The 20,586-nt window shown below is 34.9% G+C and overlaps 1 protein-coding gene across 5 annotated transcripts in view; it reads left to right on the top strand.

Moving 5' to 3' along the window:
* The window catches only part of dati (zinc finger protein datilografo), a 98,039-nt gene extending 80,244 nt beyond the window's left edge, over nt 1–17,795 (top strand). For all 5 annotated transcript variants that reach the window (XM_090115972.1, XM_090115973.1, XM_090115975.1 and 2 more), the window contains exons 7-10: nt 8,323–8,507; nt 9,216–9,381; nt 10,185–10,406; nt 12,058–17,795. In XM_090115972.1, coding sequence (XP_089972098.1) covers nt 8,323–8,507; nt 9,216–9,381; nt 10,185–10,406; nt 12,058–13,013 — 1,529 coding nt within the window. In that variant the 3' untranslated portion in view covers nt 13,014–17,795. The remainder of the gene's footprint in view (nt 1–8,322; nt 8,508–9,215; nt 9,382–10,184; nt 10,407–12,057) is intronic.
* Nucleotides 17,796–20,586: the final 2,791 nt, after the last annotated feature.

Here is a 20,586-nt window from a genome sequence, read left to right as displayed (position 1 = left end):
TAAAATAACACAGTCGACTCCGCCATACCGTTTCCTGTATTAAAAGGCGTTGAATTTACACCATTAATATTTCACACTGTCATAAGTTCTCGGAGATAATCAATCAAATTGAAACCAAATCACATGCGTTATTAAACAAGAAAACACGCAAGATTCGTTCACAAGTCAAAATGGCGCGTAAGACGCGTTCCAAATTCAAAAATAAATTCGCAACGAGCGCGCTCGCCGAGTCGTTTTAAAATCGACGTTATTTGATGTTCTAGAATGGCTCTTTTAATTTTTGTGTAAAATTAAAAAATCGTTACTATTTTAATTTTTTAATAAATTATTGTATTTATTCAATATCATGATAATATTATGTTATTATGTCGTTATATTCACATGAATTTACATAAAATACCTATCAGAATTAACCTACAGATTAAAAATATCACACAGACAAGAAAAAATCACTTAGAGCTCGTATACAATGCTAAAAAATAAAAGCACTTATACAAGTTTTTCCGCGAACAATTGTTAGGTTAAGAATTTGAAGCCTACGCAGTTAAGACTACAGCTTGCATTAGGAAAGTACTTTTGTATGTAAATCGAATGCGTAGGCTTTAGCCGGTCTGGCTTGGATCTAGTATTGTTTCCTGTATTTTTAATGGAATATAAGAGGTGCCGTGAAACTTGGGAGGTATGGAGGTATTAGATTGTTTCAAAGATTAATGGAAAATGCGTTTATTTTATGATTTTAGTGCGTTTAGAAGTTTTTAATTCTTGGTAGATATAATTATTTTTATAAAGCTAGTTCAATTATATTTCTAGTTAATATTATAAATGCTACAGATAATTGTAATAATTAGTTTCATATTTTAAAATATAGGTCGTTTTAAACATAAATATTTAATTAAAGTAAAACGATTCGACACATTTGATCAAATATTCCGCTTGATACTAAATGATTTCGTTTACTTCAAATTGGAGCCATTAAAAACGTTCAGAAATAAATTAATATCGATAAATATTACAATCTAACTGGATAGCATCCTTTGGCAACATCAGACAAACTGTGCTAAGGCAAACGCCTTTCCCTTTGCATTTATTCATAGAGAAATAACAAAAATAACCATAGCCAAGCGTCCATTTTAGAGCGACCCACTGCGCGTATGGAGCCGCGCGCATTCAAAGGGTTAAAAAGGATTATTAGAAATTGCGAGGGGTCTTGTTATACTGGTTGGTTTTACGCGTAGGTTGTATGGCTTGAAAAATGGTTGGCCGGCTACAATAGTATAGAGAACGGTGAACCCGGAAGAAATATTTGCCCATAGACAAGATTTAATCTGCGCGGGAAGTTTCAGATTAGATTCGACTTTTGAAATATCCTATTAGAATTTTAGTTTTTAATGCAATTTTTTGAAACTTTGTTTTCGTGTTTTTCATCACATTTTAACGTTTGGCTTTTCAGTTTATTTATTAAATTTGAAATTTTATAACGATTAGTAGAGTAATATTATATCCTAATTGATAACATAGATAATTTATTTATTTGTCTTTGGGAAACAAACAATACAATATTACTCATAAATAAGAGATAAAAACCATACTCATAATATAATATTGATACTCTATTATTTCTTAATCCAGCGTAAAACAAACTTTAAAACATTTGCAATGAAATCGACTCTGATACAGATGTTAATGTTATTTGTAGCTTGTCTTCCAGTCTAGTCAAATGTTTAGTCTAGATATCATTTAGCGTAGACTTTACACCCTCTACATATTGGAAACTTTCTCCGTTTCTCACATTGTACTCACATTAAGTATATTTCTTAATAACCGACTTGACAAAAAGGAGATTATCAATTCGACCGGTATATTTTTTTTTCTATCTACAATAGGTACACCTAATACCTAGATAAAATAGGTATATATTTAGTTATACTATCTTAAGGATCAATAAAAAACTATATAAAATTATTCCTAACCTTTATAATAAGGCATTAATTAGGTAGGTCATCTGTAGATACTCCTATCTAATATCTAATATCTAATACATATATATTATAAAGGCGAAAGTTTGTAAGGATGTATGGATGTTTGTTACTCTTTCACGTAAAAACTACTGAACCGATTACAATGAAATTTAGCACACATATAGAGGGTAACTTGGATTAACACATAGGATAGGTTTTATCCCGGAAATCCCACGGGAACGGGAACTATGCGGGTTTTCCTTTGAAAACGCGGGCGAAGCCGCGGGCGGAAATCTAGTGTGTTATAATTTATAGTAAATAAGTTTTGGTCTTTTTTCCTTTCATTACTATCCCTACTAATATCTATTATAACGAAAGTAACTCTGTCTGTCTGTCTGTTACGCTTTCCCGCTTGAACCTCTCAACCGATTTTGATGAAATTTGGCACAGACAATCTTTAGACCCTGAGAAAGAACATACCTAGGCTGCCTTTTATCAAAACACCACTCAAAACTCAAACTCAAACTCAAACATTCATTTATTCAATTAGACTACTATTTAGTAGCACTTTCGAATCATTACATAAGTATTTTTAACATTTACCACCGATTCGGAAAGCAGTAGGGTAAAAGTGGGATAGATGCCGCACTAGGATAGATGCCCCACTTTCAAAAAACCTCACTTCCCAGAGTCCTGACTACGAATTAATGATTTAAATAGGAGCTCCTATCACCCCGCACCTCGTGTACGCATGAGCTGTTGTTTGGTGAAGACGTGTTTCGCTAGTGCGTGTTATAATATCGGCGGCGAACTTCACGAACACGTTAAAATTTAAAAAGGTTGATATTTGCCTTTGCATAACTTTATAAGTATTAATAAATTTCACTATATTTCTTATTATGTCTATACACTGGTTCATTAAGTACAAATCTAAGTGAAAATAGTGGCTCTTTTGTTTTTATTTAATAAAAAAACTACTGGGGCAGCTATCCTTATCAAAAAGGATAGTTGCCCCTTTTTTTTCGAGGGATAGATGCCCTTAGGGGCCTCTAAGGGCATCTATCCCTCAATACATATGTACATGTTAGTATCGATAATCACAGGTACTGTTTATATTTTTACCCGATTGCGTCAGAGGTTTTCTCTATGTTAACCGATTTTACTCGTTTAATTTGCTTTTTTTTGTTATGTTTACTTACTTATTAATGATCTGCCCTTATACTGATTGTAGGAGAACCACGCCACGAAAATACAAAAGAAAAGAAGGAGTGCGAGCGCAAGTATATTCTTGGACAACAGAACAACTATGTGAACTTGACATTTGCTGGTTTATCATATTAATTTTATTAGATTTCGCGTTTATAGAGTATGTCAGGCATCTATCCCACTCTGCAGGCATCTATCCTCCTTAGTAATTTCATGGTGGGGCAACTATCCAACTAGGTAGGCATCTATCCTCAAAAAAGGTGTTCTACAAAAATATTTATTACACATTATCTATAAATGATAGGATTAAAAATATATATAGTAATTCAAAACAGATAATTAACCTAGCTATATTCATACAAAGTGTTCGTATAAGATTCATGTTTTTTAAATTATGAGGCTATTTCAAAAAGTGGGGCATCTATCCCACTTTTACCCTATCTATGGAGAAGAATCGGCAAGAAACTCCATAGTCCTCCATAGTCTCCATAGTCTCCACGCGGGCGAAGCCGCGATCGGAAGCTAGTTTATACTAAAATACTTATTACATTATGACTATAGATACATAAATACAGATATAATTGAATGAAACAGATTGTTCTCCAATAAGTTATTGCTCTAATAAGAAAACCTTATTTTATTCAAGGAGAGACTAAAGCGCTTCCGTATTCATCAGGAAATATCTTCTTATTTCACTAAGCAGTACTAAAAATACTTATTTTATTATTTTAAAATATCTTACTGACGTTAAAATTAATGTCTGTAGTTATTTCAAATGAATGAAATTTTAACCACGTTCTAAATATGTTAGACATGCGTTAGCATGCGTCTCGTCAGACTTTTAACTATTTACTGAAATACCTACTTATCATGACGTATCTTTATATGAACAGTGTCCTAAATTAAAGATAGATATTATCAAAAATTATCTAACACTTAATAGTTAATACCTATGTAACTAAAATTTGATTATACCTACCTATTCGAAAACGCATGCGATTAGCGATATCACAAATTTCAATCTACCACAAAACTACCTATAAAAATATCTCTAAAAACACATTTATATTCCAAATCGAAGAGCCAAGATACAAACATTTATCGTCAATAAATAAAGCAATCGAACCGTTAGCGCGATAAACTATATAATTCTAAGCGTACTCTAATACATCTATCTTATTGCATCTATAGTAGGAAATAATTCTACAATATCTTTCTTTATGGCTCCATGTGTGCACGCATTCTTCCCAAACATGCAAAAACACTAACACATTCAAACGACAGGACCATGCGAAAAGATACTATACGTGTGTGTGTGCGCGTGTCAACGGCTATGTGTGCGTGCGTTCAATGACCTATGCATTTGCTTGCAGTACAGGCTAAAAGTATGCGTTGGTTTTATTATGGTTTTATTTTAAAAATGGAACCGCGGTCATCGTTGGGTTAGGTCGCGGTTTTTCGGGTTATTCGGTGAGCGAAGGTCGCCAACCGTTAGACGCTGTTCCAAATTTAAGATGAACGTCAATTTCGAATGCTTTTAAATTCGGAACTTGCTGAACAATGGACGAATTTAAAAATGGAACAGAACAGGGTCAGGTAATACGTCACGTGTTCATGACCGTTGACCCGTAAGGAAGCGTTCCAATTTTAAAAATAAAACAGTTTTAACCGATGAGGAAGTTATATGACGGTTATTTAAAAATATCGCGGGTCAATGTTGGGTTAGGTCGAGACTCGTTTCATCCGTCACTTAATTTTGTTCTGATTTAATGAATATTGATTGAACACAATGTTATGATAAATATGAACCCGGTATTTTATGAGTAAAGGTATCTAGTTATCTACATATTATGAAACTGATATATTTTGAATTTTTGACTGCTTTTTGCAATCTTATATGTAGGTACTTACATAACATCTCATTACACCTACTATACTTTATTGAATACTAAAATCTACTAAAAATAAGGATTTACCGACGTAAATAATTAACAATTCTAATGCATATTCATAGCAAAACTGCTCAATCAATATTTATGAAACTTTACAGTTTATATCAAATAATAATAATAATAATAAGGGCGTAGGGATGTGACGACCCCATCGCCCACGGTTGGAATATCTATTGTCTATGTGACAATAGATATTCCACCCGTGCAGTCAGTCAACCCGCAGGACACCTTGTGGCGGGGTGTCGGGGAGTAGCGACCCCGCGGGAACCGAGTGCTCCCGGGGGAGGCCCCTGTCTTCATCTCCGGCTCGCCTTCACCGGCCGGTCGGAGTGAAGCCTGACGAGGACAGGACCCCCACCTCTGGCTTGCCTTAACCGGCCGGCCAGAGTGGAGTCGCGAGAGCTTTTAGCTCGAAGGGTGGATGCGAAGCGTAAGTGGCGAGTGGGCACGTGATGCTGGACCCTCAGGGAGCGCGTGATCGTAGTTTAAAGTCCAGGGACGCCTCTCCACCCTTAGCTGCTCACAATATGTTGCCCCCTTGTCGCACTATTGCAGCGACTTATTTCGGGGGCCCATACAGTGAGAGGGCGAGTCACCACCTGCCAACATATTTTTACTTTCTTTTAGTAGAAAGGCAGGTGCCATAGTTTCCAATAGTCCCCAAATACCGGCCCATTTAACATCCCACTCCATAGCCCAGTTTATTTTGTTTTCCATATCTCGAAATAGTCCTACATCGGCCGCGGACTGCCTAGGACTGTATCTCTATAGTGCAGTCATGGGCAGGCTGCGGTCATGTCCCACAACACAGTAAAGTTCTCGAAAGGGCCTCTGCGTGTTGGATCCGTGTCCCCACGTAAGCCTTCCAAAGGACCGGGTACCTTCCTTATGATGGTACCCGAGTATTATGGATGAGATACACATAATAATAATAATAAATTCTTTATTGCACACCAAATAAAATAACAGAGAAGAAAACAGCGCATAGGAACAATGTACAAAAGGCGGTCTTATCACTTACAAGTGATTTCTACCAGACAACCTGTGATATTGGAAAATGCTGGAAGAATACATTTATGGAGGTGTGAGCAAAAGAGCACTAAATATTTAAAAATAAATAAATAAATAAAATAAAATACATGTATATATAAATATATGTATATATATATATATATATAGTACACCAATATATATACCTACATATTATGTAATAATAATACATACAATGTTTAATAGTATACATAAATTTAAAATATTAAAAATTACTAATAAATATATGTATAAACTATAAATTTATAACGAAAGATAATATTGTTTTACCAAACTATCGAACGTAGATATGGTTTGCGCATGTTTGATTGAATTTGGCAACGAATTCCAAAGATTAATAGCGTACATAGTAAAAGAGTGATGGTAGAAGTTAGAGTGATGAGATGGAATTAGAAGTGAAAGGGAGTAAGGAGATCTCAATACCAAGCTGTTGGAGTGACGAAATATAAATCTTTCCTTAAGATAGTTCGGTGTTCTAGCGTCAAACAATATGCCGTAAAGAAGATGAAGTATGCGTGCATTCCGTCGAGAACGTATTGGCAACCACTTGAGTTTCGTACGGAAGTGGGATACGTGGTCATATTTTCGCAAACCGAATATGTACCTTATGCCGAGGTTCTGAAGGCGTTCGAGAGCATCTAATTGGTTTTCATTAAGATCGGGATAGGCACAGTCACAGTAATCGAGGATTGGATGAAGTAAAGCTTGTACCAACTCAATTTTAGTGGGGATGGGAAGAAGGTTACGTAAACGTCTGAGAGAACCGTAGGAACCGAACATTTTTTTTCGCACTTCTTGAAGCTGCTGTGTCCATGAAAGAGTCTGATCGAAGTATACTCCTAGGTTTTTGACACTAGAGCTGTAAGGGATAATAACACCGTCAACAATAACTTTGGGGATGGTGACCCAGTCAATTTTATTAATGAAATGTCGACTCCCGATTATGATTGATTGGGTCTTAGCTGGATTTATATTCACTCCGTGTGCTTTGCTCCATTTTATTATTGATTCAAGGTCCTTATTGATTTGACGTACTGCATCAGGCAAATTCTCGTATGATGAGTGAGTATATATTTGCAGATCATCTGCGTACATGTGATATAAAGAGGAAATGTTATGAGTGATGGAATTAATAAATAGAGAAAACAAAAGAGGAGACAGTACGCCACCCTGAGGAACACCGGCAACGACATCACACCAAGATGAATGACAGTCATTACTGTAGATACGTTGACGGCGTCCTCGTAGATAGTCGTACATCCATCAAATAATTTCAGTAGCTCGAATAATTAAATATGTAATGATAACTGTAGCGACCTCTAGCGGTATAAAATTGAAACAATATTTTTCAAATAATTTGATTAGATTATAACACCGCCTGCTTGGAAGAAAGTGCTATTAAGTGATAAGACCGCCCTTTGCACCATATTCCTGTTGTTATACAATTTCTATGTCTACAATAAAAATATTACCTAGAATTAATATGTTCTTTAGTATAATTAAATATATTACCAACAAGCGTGTAACTGGTTGACTGGTTCTAGATGGATCGTAGTTAAGTGGACAATCAATCAATCGTTACATTTAATTAATAATAAGTTAGATTATTATCTCCATGTAGATAACTGTGGCTTTTATGTTTCAAGAACACACGGTCCTGGGTTCGGTAATCGATAAAAAATAGGGTTGCCAATGTTAAGTTTTAGTAATAACTAATAAAAAAAAGACTTGTCAGCAAGTGTCATTGTGCTATAACAATAATATGTTTTATGATCATTTGGATTATAGCTTTTTTGATAGATATAGCTTTATATAAAGCTTTAAGCTTCACTACAAAGGTTGATTTAATTAGTTTTCTTTGATCATCCATATCATATAATATACCTAGACTAAAGTGTAAATATACATCTATAGACTACCTATAGGTTTAGTACCTATATTACCCACTAAGAAAAATGTTGCTTCTAAGTTTATTTCAAATCGATAAACACAAAAACTACCAACTTAATCAATTTCGAAATTTATTTCACTACCATAAACCGCACTTATTCTGACAGCGGCACCGAGTGTACTAAACTCTCTCTTAGGCTACTAACTATTACTAAATTCTCTATTAACACTCAATTTCTCAACTAATTTAATCTTTTTTCCCTTAGGCGAAAGACCATACAAATGTCACCTACCAGACTGCGGGCGAGCATTCATACAGCTATCAAATCTCCAACAGCACTTAAGAAACCATGATGCCCAGGTCGAAAGGGCCAAGAACCGACCCTTCCATTGCAATATTTGTGGCAAGGGCTTCGCTACTGAGAGCAGTTTGAGAACTCATACAGCTAAGGTTAGTAGATGTTGAGTTTTGAGATTGTGAGTGTGAGTGAATGTGTTGTGAGTTGAGTGGTTGAGTTGTGATTTGTGAAGTGATTGTGTGACTCGAATAAGATGTTTTATCTAGTTTACTTGAATGACATTGTGAGGTAAATATGAAAGGATTAGAATACATATTATAAAGATAACTATGAAAATTAGAAGTTGAGTTGAGAGTTGTAAGATTTTTGAGTTGTATTAGTGAAAAGTGTTACTAAATAATTGCATTTGAGATGAATATGACAGATATTTCTATGAGTAATGCATGAGTCTGAATTAACATTTAAATTACTTACTTACTCATAATTTCATAAACAATACATACAATGATAAATAATGAATATACTTTAGCTTTTTCTCTATTCAATGATGTAAAATTACACTACATCTATATTATTATTGTTACAACTGTATTTAAATATGTATGTATTTCAGCAATATTATATTTTACCTACAATTTGTTTGTTAAAAAACTTTGTACAACTTTTAAATTTGAGTAATATCGTTTTAATTTCTTTTCTCTTTTGGCATTTTTATTTCAAAAAACAATTCACCAATCAAAATTCCCTTTGGCCGTTTTATTTAGTTACAACAGTTATGTTTATTTCAAAATTCACTTTCGCCATGTTTTATACGATGTTGCTAATATTTACACTATGCCCGCATCGCTCCGGTGGAACAGGAGCTTCAGCTGCACCTTGGTGTTTTGCAGCAACACGCAGCGCTCATGATCGGGGGCGCCACCGCCACCCCTTGTCCCATTTGCCACAAAGTCGTGTTCGGGGGCGAAGCCCTCGTCGAACACATGAAGAACACCCACAAGGACCCCAACGCGTCCGGTGTTGCGAGTAAGCATTCCCCCATTCCAGACTGCTCGACAAGGAACGTCATCTATACAGATAGATAACATTTCTTAGCTGATAACCTAGTTTAAGCCATCTCTTCCTTGCTGAGCGACTCGCTTCTTTTTCCCTGAATCCAGTCACTGTCATTGAACGTTCGCTCCCACGGAAGAGATTTATTAGCCTGTAAGTTAAGCCACTGGAAGTTTGTTAAATCGCTAGATATTCTTTAACTGTCTCCACGAAATATACGGTTAGCGTTTTACAATGATACGAAAAAGCTTCCAGCTGGCAAAAAGCCATGAGGGGTGTTGGTTTTTAAATCAACAGAAAAACGTATCGTTTCCATAAATCTGTAATTTAAGTATCTGACGGGACGCCATTCGTAGCTTCGTTTATTATTGTTTCGTCTATTAGAAGGGTTGGATGTTTTGCAAACATTTATTGTTCTAGACGATTCTTCGGATGGCGTTCCGCGCTCGCTGTCATAACATGTTTTGTTTATCTATAGCAGAAGACTTCAACATTCTTCGTCGTCAGCTCCATCGCTAATTGATTACTTTAGTTTCCTGTTTATTAGTATAAGTTTGACGAATGCCTCTTGTTGAAATGCCTTAACAAACAACCTTTGTTACATTCCAATCTCAATACTTCCTACTACTTGAAAATCTTGGCACAATTTAAAAGACCCACTGCTATAATCACACTTCAAAAGAGGCATTGGTCGCGTACATTACCATAACAAAGTTATTAACGCATCTGTTTTTCCCTCCCTCCCTAACCACTAACCTCTCCTGGTGGTCTGGTAGGCCCCCCTGCCACATCACCGTACCCAGCGCAAGCTAAACCTGTCGACCCTTACGTAGCCAAGCGGCGGACGGCCAACCACCCGTGCCCGGTGTGCGGCAAGCACTACGTCAACGAGGGCTCGCTGCGGAAGCACCTCGCGTGTCACCCGGAGACGCAGCTCACCAGCGGCTTGCGCATGTGGCCCTGCTCCGTCTGTCAGGCCGTCTTCACACATGAGAGTGGTATGTACCAATTATAGATAGACATTTATTTCAGCAACGCAAAAAAGAAATTGTTTTTCAATATGGCTGCGTGGTTGATGAGCGTGATATTCTGTGGTGCATTGGTGCATAAGAAACAGTTGTAGTTCCCGTCTTTCACATATAAATAATACTTATTTCACGATTAGTATTCTTGTTAGAATCTATACTAATATTATAAAGCTGAAGAGTTTGTTTGTTTGAACGTGCTTATCTCAAGAACTGCTGGACCGATTTGAAAAATTCTTTCGGTGTTAGATAGCCCATTTATCGAGGCAGGTTATAGGCTATATATCATCACGCTAAGACCATTATATAGACAGCATTTATTTCAGCAGAACGAAAGAAAATGCTTTTAAATAGGTACTGGGAGCGTAGATGATCCGTGGTACATTGGTGCATGCTGCAGTTGCACTTCCCATCTTTAACTGATGATAATGACGTACATTGAACTTTATTTTACGAAAAATTTGGTGCGGATGTATTCATATCTGTTACTGATCGATTTTTATACGACAGATTTTCAATTTAACATTCTTATAAAATTCTAAATGTACCTATATCTTAACCAAATATAGGCATTGTTAAATGCAATTATTTATAATACAGTTTTTAGCTTTACATTTTTCAAGATTTATATTTTTCGCAAAATTTTATAAAAACTTTGTAACCACAATTCTGACAAATTTTCACATAACATAGGTACCATGAAAATGATGTTCACGTATGATTATAACACTCATAATGTGACAATTATTATGTTGGTTAGTAAAATAATTACATCTATCAGAAATTCTATACAAAGTTATGAATATTATTATAATCTATTAATCACTACATATTAAAACAAAGTCGCTTTCTCTGTCACTATGCCGGATGCCCCAATGTATGCTTAAATTTTTAAAACTACGCAACGGATTTTGATGCGGTTTTTTTAATAGATAGAGTGATTTAAGAGGAAGGTTTTAGTATATAATTTATTTGGTTTTAGACAAAGCGGGCGAGGCCGCGGACGGAAAGCTAGTAAAAAATAAAACCACTCCCTAATAATAAGCATGTTGATTTTATTATATATGTTATGACTAATAAAACTTGTTCAATCACAATATAAAATAAACCATTAATGTCGTTACATGGAAAAATAATTAAGTGACAATAGGAAATAAAAGATAAAGTAAAGATAAAAACAATGCACTAGTGTTAGTCATAGGTCTATGAGTGTCTATTTTTAACTGACAGTAAAAACTATTTCATTATAATTTTAGTATGAAATAGGAACATTAACCTGAATAAATATTTATTTCTATTAAAACCTAATATTATCTACTAATAAAATTGTTATAACAAAATAAATTCAGATAACGGTAAGCAATATTTGTACGAAGTCGTAAAATAAGCTCAATACCAATATTATGGTTAACTGAACTATCTTGTTTCCCTGAAATTGCTATCGATATTTGTTTAAAACAAAGGAAGTTTTATGTTTATTAATAATATGGAATACTCAAGAAAAAACCTAATTATGGTTTTATTCGTTATTGATAATATTATGTTCTAGCAAATCGGTAAAAAATGAGGTGGTTTAGAGATCGTATATTGTATCAGACGCTAACAGTCCGCCGTCGCGTTGCAGGTCTCCTCTCGCACATGGAGCACATGCGCATGGAGCCGAAGCACCAGTTCGCGGCGCAGTACGTGCTGTCGCGCGCGGCGGCCGAGCGGCGCGAGCGCGACATCCTCGCCGCCGTGTCGTCCGCCGGCGGCTCCGGCCTGCTCAACCTCGCGCCGCCCTCCCCCGCGCCCTCCGACTCCTCCTCCAACGGCCGCCTGTCCTCCTCCGCCGGCTCCGACGCGGGCGGCGGCAAGCTGGCCGACCTGCTGCGCAACAACGGCCACTACGGCGACGAGCGCGTGGCCGCCATCGCCGCCGCCGCCGCCAACATGATGGCGCAGCCCGGCGACGCGCCCAGCGCCGTGCAGGTGGCCGCCGCCAACCTCGTGACGGCCATGCGCCAGCAGCTGGCGCGCGAGCCGCCCGCGGGCGAGCCGGCCGCACCACAGGCGCCCGACGCGCTGCGCGTGCAGCAGGCCGAGGCGCTGCTGCGCAGCCAGGCCGAGGCGCTGCGCCTGGCCGTCACGCAGGCCGCCGGCCACGACGCGCCCAGCCCGCTGCGCCACAACGGCGGCTTCCCGCCCGCCGACGTGCCGCCGCAGCTGTCGCCCGAGCTGGTGGAGGCCTTCCGGCTCGCGCAGGAGCAGCGGCTCGAGCAGGCGCTGCGGCTGCACGACCCGCGCATGCTCGGCTTCAACCTGCCGTCGCCGGTGCAGCAGGCGGCGCAACAAGCGGCACAGCAGGCGGCCCAGCAAGCCGTGGCCGCGCAGGCACAGGCGCAAGCAGCACAAGCCGCTCAGGCGGCACAAGCAGCCCAGGCGGCTCAAGCAGCCCAACAAGTAGTCCAACAGCAGCACATGCAAGCCGCACAAGCCGCGCAGGCCGCCCAACAAGCCGCACAAGCAGCGCAAGCCGCACAAGCCGCCCAGCAAGCAGCACAACAAGCTGTTCACCTGCAGCAGAACCCGCAACCGTGAAACTATGACTATTACTAATTCGATGCGATTTCCATTTCGCGAACTCATACTCGATAAGGAAAATGTTTAAAATTTTCGTATATTTTTGAAATGGATTTATTTCGGCAGGAGCGCGAAATCGCCTCCGGTTAGTGATTGTTTTCTATGTCTAAATTGTTGTTTTTCGATGCAAAATTGATGAAACTATATTAGTCGACTAAAATTATACAGTGATTAAAGATAATGCTAAATTTTAGATAGACTAACTGGTGTAAATAGGGAACGTTTAGGTGAAAAATTATGTACATATGGAAGTAAATGTACCTTTATATAAATAAATGAACAAAATGGAACAAAAACTCGCCCGAACAAGTAATTAGATGTAGAGACGGACAGACTTCAGTGCAATCGAAATTATATTTATTTGGTTGACGTTGAGCGTTATCTTATATACGGATATATTTATTTTTAATTTTATAGCTGTATTGCAAAATTGCTTAGCTGAGTACAAAGTTTTCGATGTGCCAAAATGAGCACGTTTTATCGCGACGTTACGGCGATCCCGCAATATTGAGTTGCAATATTTTCCAATTAAATCTATTTACATTTATTATTATTTCTAATTTTATTTCATTTCGCGCAATAACACATCTTATGCTAGTCAAGATTTACGCACAAATCTGTTTATTGAATTCAAAATTATTATTCATTTATCTTATTTATAAACTTGGCTAAAGTTAATTTTATTTTTATGCCATATTAGGTTAATGTTGTAAATATATAGGCCTGTTGCACAATGTTGATGCTTTTGTTTATAATCTAAAAGAATACTTTATTTTATTAAATAATTATTATTTTAAAAGAATTATCTTATATTTACGTTTTAATTTGTAGGTTTGTAAATAATTATGAACGAGTTATGTTTCACAAGACTGCCGTATTATCATTTATTTCAGAGTGTTTAAATAGCGATTTTACACTGAAACATGTCTACTGGACGAACATACAAACGGATAATAATATTATAAAAGCACAGTCGAAGAACGAATCTTCGAAAGTCTTGATAAGAGACACGAGACATTCTTTTACACGAACACAGACTAAGCCCATACATTTAAATGTTTTATTTTGATTTCATATATTTACATTCTAAATAAACAATAGCCCATTCGATCGAGAGATCGCAAAGCGTTTGCTTTAACAAACCACAGAGCAGCTGAACAGTTGCAACAATAGATTTATAGTTTACAATTGAACTGCAAGATCAGTCCCATTTCTGTAAACGGGAGTGAACTTGCAGTTTCCGATGAGAATGTCAAGTGTTGCCGAATATTCTTTTAATATTATCATCATGTATTATAATTAAGGTTCGGTGTTCGGTCGTCCGCGAGACGACACGCATCGTAGTATTCTACTTGTAATCGTAATAGGTAAGGCATAAGTAAGCTGATTTAATGTACGTGATTATTTCATTCTTCAATTGTAATTGGTATTTCGTAGGTTTCGAGAACCCGAGGTATCAATGTAATAATAAAAAACTCAATGCAATAGCCCAAAATCGTTAATTGTTTACGTGGTGATGTTTGGTTGTTGACGACGATTTCTTTCAACTTTTCTTTCGAGTTACGTATTTGTTTTAGAAATACAAAACTTTTCGGCAGATTTATCTTATTATTTGGGATGATAATGGACGGTTATACGCGCTGGAATCCGACGATGAAACTTCTGGGAAACGTGAGATATATTCACTAAAATTAAACAAACAAACAAAAACAAAATACACTGAAAACTTTTCGACTGAATGAACCGACACCGCCTCTAGTGGACGGATCGCTATTTATGTAAAAAATAAACAAATTCCTCAATAAATTTTAATATATAAATAAATTTAATATTACAACAAAAGAAGTTCCTATGAATATTGTATAAATTGTATTGTTTTAAATTTAGATCGTAGTAGAAGGAAAAATTTATGGACGTTTGGTATTTTTAAAGTTATAATTAACCATCGTGTTAGGGAAACCGCTCGATAGTGCGAGTTGTATAAAACATAATATGAAGCACGGATCGTGAATCCTAAATTAGATGTTTAGAAAGAATTACGTTTCCAGTAAAGTGTTCAAATATCGCGTCCGAGCCGGCAGCCGCGCGCCATTTTGTAAAAAAAATAATCTATTTTCGAAATCGCAAATTTATATGGATTTTTTTAGACAGCAAAAATACAATAAATATTATTATATAGACCCGCTCGGGTGCCGGCTCTAGGATATTTTCTGTGATCATCGAAACGGAATAGTTATATCAGATTGTGTCTGACAGAGTTATGTTTAAGTTTTTGACGATTAAATTTTTTAATGTTGACAGAAAAAAAGAATTAAGAAAAATGTGAAATTTTTTCTACATTTATTTTACGATGGAAATTCCATAGTTAAGCTGTACATTAATAAGCCTAAATAATACAGGCGACAAAAAATCGCTTGCGGACGGAATGGCGGGAAATATGGTTGTCTCTTTCTAACTCGTGTATTTCCCGGTGTTCCGGATTTAGTACCAATAGTAATGGTTTATGTTGATACTTGATACTAATATGGGAAATAGTATTCCGTATTTTTCAATAATGCGCTGTTGGTTTGTTTTTATTGAGAAATGGTCGTGGCATACATTTAGTTTAATTGGCTTTATGCGTACAATTAATATTTTACAAGTTTTTGTTACTAGGGTAATAAGTTGTTTCATTACCTTTACTGCTCTTTACGAATGAGACGAAAAAATTAAAAAATCTATCTAACTACTATATTTTTTAAATTTATCACGAAAGCTTTATGAAAAAATTTATACACTTACCTACCTTTTGAATATTTAATATTTCATATTTAATGTGAATATTATGAAATAACGTCTCATTCATGTACATAAAAAGCAGTTGTTTTTGCCGTCTGTACTTGTCAGATGACAAAAATTTTAAAAATATATAATTTATGATAGACGTCTTTCAAAGAGTAAAAATATATCGCACTACATACTTCACTAAAAATAATTAACAAAATTCAACTCTAAAATCTTTTTGGCTTAGTGTAGTGTGTGCAAAAAGATAAACTATAATTTTTTTTACTTAGGTATTTCATAATCTTCGACGTCTCTATCATAAAATATCGAATTCGCGTCCAACTTGCGATTACATTACATTTTTTATTTTAATGTTATTTAACATTGTTACGCGTGTTGCATCTGCAAGTTGCAACTACAACAGCAACAGCAACAACGGTCAACAACAGGCCTGTTGCTGTAACAACAGACTGCAACACGAGTGCGCTGTTATTTGTTAAGTTTTTAAATAATAAATTGCTGTTGATTTTAATTAATCATCCTTATTGACTGTTATTGTTTTTATTTTTAAACGCTTCGTAGTTTCTGTTAAAATTATCTGCTTATTTTACGATATTTAGCCAAATATACACATTTATTCGTAAGTTTAGCGTAGTCAAGATAACCAGGTTTTCAATTCATAACACAAGTAGACGTAATTACATGTATTCTTAATGTGTAAGTTAGTAATAAATGTAATGTAATTGTGGGCTCTTTTATAAAAATGCAGTAACACGTAGGTTTATAAAGGGGTCCAGAAAACATGGATTAATTACGTTTTTCCACAGTCGAGTACTTAATCCGTGTTGTGTAGTGAACAACGAAATAAAAAATCATAAATACAAAAAAAATGTACTTAAATGTAATAGTTAATGGAATATATTGGTGTTTTAACGGGTCAACCCTTCGATGCCACGACTATTTTAAGGTAAAAACAACGTTTTATGTACAAAAAGCGTTTTGATATTCAGAACAATAAAACTGAGCTGTGATTCTGTCAATATAAATGTTGGTAATAAAAAATTATATCGTACCTTTTTGGCGAAATTATTTAAATACGGATAAATTAAGGCCAGCAGCGCATTTTTTTCACTACAACGTTTTACGCCTAGTCTCAATAATGTCACACGGGCATTTCGATGTTGTTGTCCCAACAACAAAATTAACAACAAAAATTTCGCAACAACAAAATGATTGCAACATTCTTTTCTAATCTCTCCCCAATCGGTGTGTTCTAGTCTTTGTTTTTATTTCTTATGAGATAGTGTCGTGAACAAAATTGTAGATAAATTGAACAAAATTTGTAACACTTTCGGCGAATGTAAATTATATGGAAACACTTGTATAAAATTCAAAATTAAATCTATTGTATTTCGGCTATGTATTTAGGCGTAGAGTAAAATATGTTTAGATGGGAGACAAAATTCCATTTGGCGTTGTAAGTAAATAAATGAAATTGTGTATAAATTTAGGAAGTGATGTGTTATGTACCTCGATGTCTAGGTATAAATGATACCTATCTTGAAAGTTTTTTTCTAGTTGAAACCACGACTTTTTTCGTTTTAGTTTTTTATTCTTGTATAGAGTTATTTAATTATTATAGTTTGATAATATTGTGTTAATACGATGCCATGTTTAAAGTAATTATTTTAAGCCCGAATGTGTTTATTAAATATTATATTTTTTATAGAAGTTATTATTTTTTTCTTACTCGACTCATAGTCACTTAATTGTATTTATAGTTAAGTTTTAGTGTTATCGGTTGCGTTAATATTTTTTAATTTAGATTTTGAACAAACAATATTAATTATTAACCCATTAATTATATTTTTTTTAACAACGTGGAATGCTTAATGTGTCATTAAACTGAGAATAGTAACTATTATTGCCGAAGCGGTTAGCTATAATTATTTTAAAAAATAAAAAGAATGATTCATATTGGTGTTTTTCTTTTCCCTGTTTGATAAAAAATGAATAACATTATCCATTATCCTTGTGGTTTATAAAGGACATTTTAAATAGAGGAAAAGTCTGATGCTTTTTTTTACGTCGTTAGTTAAATATTGACTTTAAATATTTTTTTTTAAATGGAATAGTAATTTGGTTGATGTTACTTGGAAGTTATCTATGTTAATCACTAGGTACATACCTAGTATAAAACAAAGTCGTTTTCTGTCCCTATGTATGCTTAAATCTTTAAAACTACTCAACGGATTTTGATGCGGTTTTTTTTAAATAGATTGATTCAAGATGAAAGTTTGAGAAAGTATATAATTTATTAGGTTTTAGAGAAAGCGAGCGAAGCCGCGGGTGGAATGCTTGTAAATAATAATATAGGTACTTAGTACCAGTTATGGATATTGATGGAAATTGTCGAATGTCAATGTTTATAAGTTACCCACAAAAAAAATCCATACATAATAATTTCGTATTAATTTCTTGGAATTCTTTGTTTTAACATCGCTTGTTCATATTAAGCTGAAGAGTTTGTTAGGTATGATGTTCAAAGGTAAAGGTTGGTAGGTACTCATCTCAGAAACTATTAACTGGCTCAAATAATAAAATTTACGATGTTCCGATGAAGTCGCGCGGGCTAGCTAGTATGAAGTATCCCATTATAATTTACATGATAATTTTTGATATCATAAGACCACATCATAGCCCAATACACTCATAATCAACAAGTATATTAATATTTCTTTAAGTATAAAATATTAGTAAGTACTTAACTAGGTACTGTTTATTTTTTCATATCAAAAGAATTGATGACAAAAATAATTATTAAATAAGTTATCCGCTCTAAAGAATACTGCGTTATAATAGAACTAAAGTATATTTTCAGGAAAAGCGCCATCTCTTATCGATTTGCTGTATTAAAACATCGTATTTTCTCGTTATGGTCGCAGTAGCGACATCTATGTTAGTTTTTATAAACACAGCATTTATTGCAACGCCATCTATTGGTGGTATGACGTACTACATGAATTCTCATTTTGTATCCATAAACTCAGTTATGAAAATATTACATAGATGGCGCTTTAATAAAAAAGTAAACTGTATAAAATGAAATAGAGGGAGCTGTACAATAGTTTAAGAAAAGTTAAACTAGATGGCGCTTTCGCAAATAAGTAAAATGTGTTACAAATATGATAATTATTTTGGCGGGAAAGCAATATTGAGATTAATAGGTTTTAACTTTTTGTATTTAAAAAGAAGCGTCGTATAATAACGAGTAAATTATTTAAGCAATATTAATTTAAGTTATAATATTATTATGAGTGACTAACTGCGAGTGATGAGAAATGAGAAATCAAAAGTTACGATTTCAATAAATGAATTGGATTTATAATTATTATTACCCACTTTTAGATATTCCTCATCAGTTTAGTTAATTTGTCGCTGTCATCCTTTACTCAAATTCTTACTGCTCAACAGCTGTATGTATCTCATCATCAATCGCTAAATTTTTTTATTCGCTTGTTTTATAATCCCCTAAAAATGATAGAGAACATTTTAGTGAGAATACTTTTAATTATTATACGTTTCAATTGCTTTTTCCACTGTAAGTATAAGCTTATGGTTTAACTTTTTTACTTTATCTTGGTGTACCTATATCAGATAATATTAGTAAAATTAGTTTTATAACTTGAAACATTATACAGAAAAATAGTAATGGAAAAAAAGGCTCTTTTTGTACACAATTTTTTTTAATGTATAATATGTAAAACTAGACACAATAATTATTATAGGAGAACAGCTGCTGTTATCACTTGCTAGGCTGTACTTTATCTTCCTTCCAATTCCTACAAATGACCCGAAATATTTGTGGGTCACTTGTAACAGGATGGCGGTTCTACAGGGGTCTTAGTACGCAATGACAAAAAGAAAAATGATGGTCAGAACGCTGATACCGGATACCGATAGGTACTGTAATATAAAATATTACAGTATCAATATTATAGTATCTTCACCGTGTGTGACGCGCTTAAAACATTGCATAAACTACAAATACATAATATAATATCATCAACACTAATTTGTTTTTCAACAAATTTTGTTTCTGAAGTTTACGCAGTCTGGTCTCTGGACCCTAGTTATAATTACCTATAAGTACTTATATTAGATGATATATTAAATAGGTGCAAATTAAAATAAACTTACCACAAAAGTAATCACAAAGTAACGTTTTAATTTTATATTATTCCATAATTACTATCACTGGGATCGCGTTACGCTTCCAACGCGCGTGAAATTTTGTGATTTTAGATAAAAAATAATGTTTCATATCATTCGTATAGGCTTTTTATTTTTTCCTTTATTATTGTAGTCAGTAGTCACTTAGATGATAATAAAAATATATGTTAGGTATCCTTAGATTTTAATTTATTACCTAGGTACTATGCAATGTGTAATGCTAAAAAATTATTTTACTATGATCGTGTTAAATTGATTATTTTTTTAATGTTATAGGCTATAGCGTGGCGTTTTGTATTAATTTATAATTTCTGTCCAGTTGCTGCGATAATAAATAGTCCGGCTCCACTTTAGGTTACTTATCGTGTAATAGAATCATCTTCTAAATTATTATACAAGTAAAGCGTAGCAGTTATCACTATACTATCACTAATAGATTTGAAACAAAGTTTTTAACGCTTTCCGCCGTCTGACCTATGTACGCTTAAATAAATAAAAATATTATAATAATACTTACGTAGGCTGATTTAAAAGT

The sequence above is a fragment of the Colias eurytheme genome, chromosome 24, assembly GCF_061535395.1.
Source record: "Colias eurytheme isolate Ceu_HAF_F1 chromosome 24, ilColEury1 Martin Lab GWU primary, whole genome shotgun sequence".
In the NCBI taxonomy this organism is placed as follows: Eukaryota; Metazoa; Arthropoda; class Insecta; order Lepidoptera; family Pieridae; genus Colias; species Colias eurytheme.
Note: the sequence above shows the minus strand (reverse complement) of the source record. Positions and strands in the feature narration are given on the sequence as shown.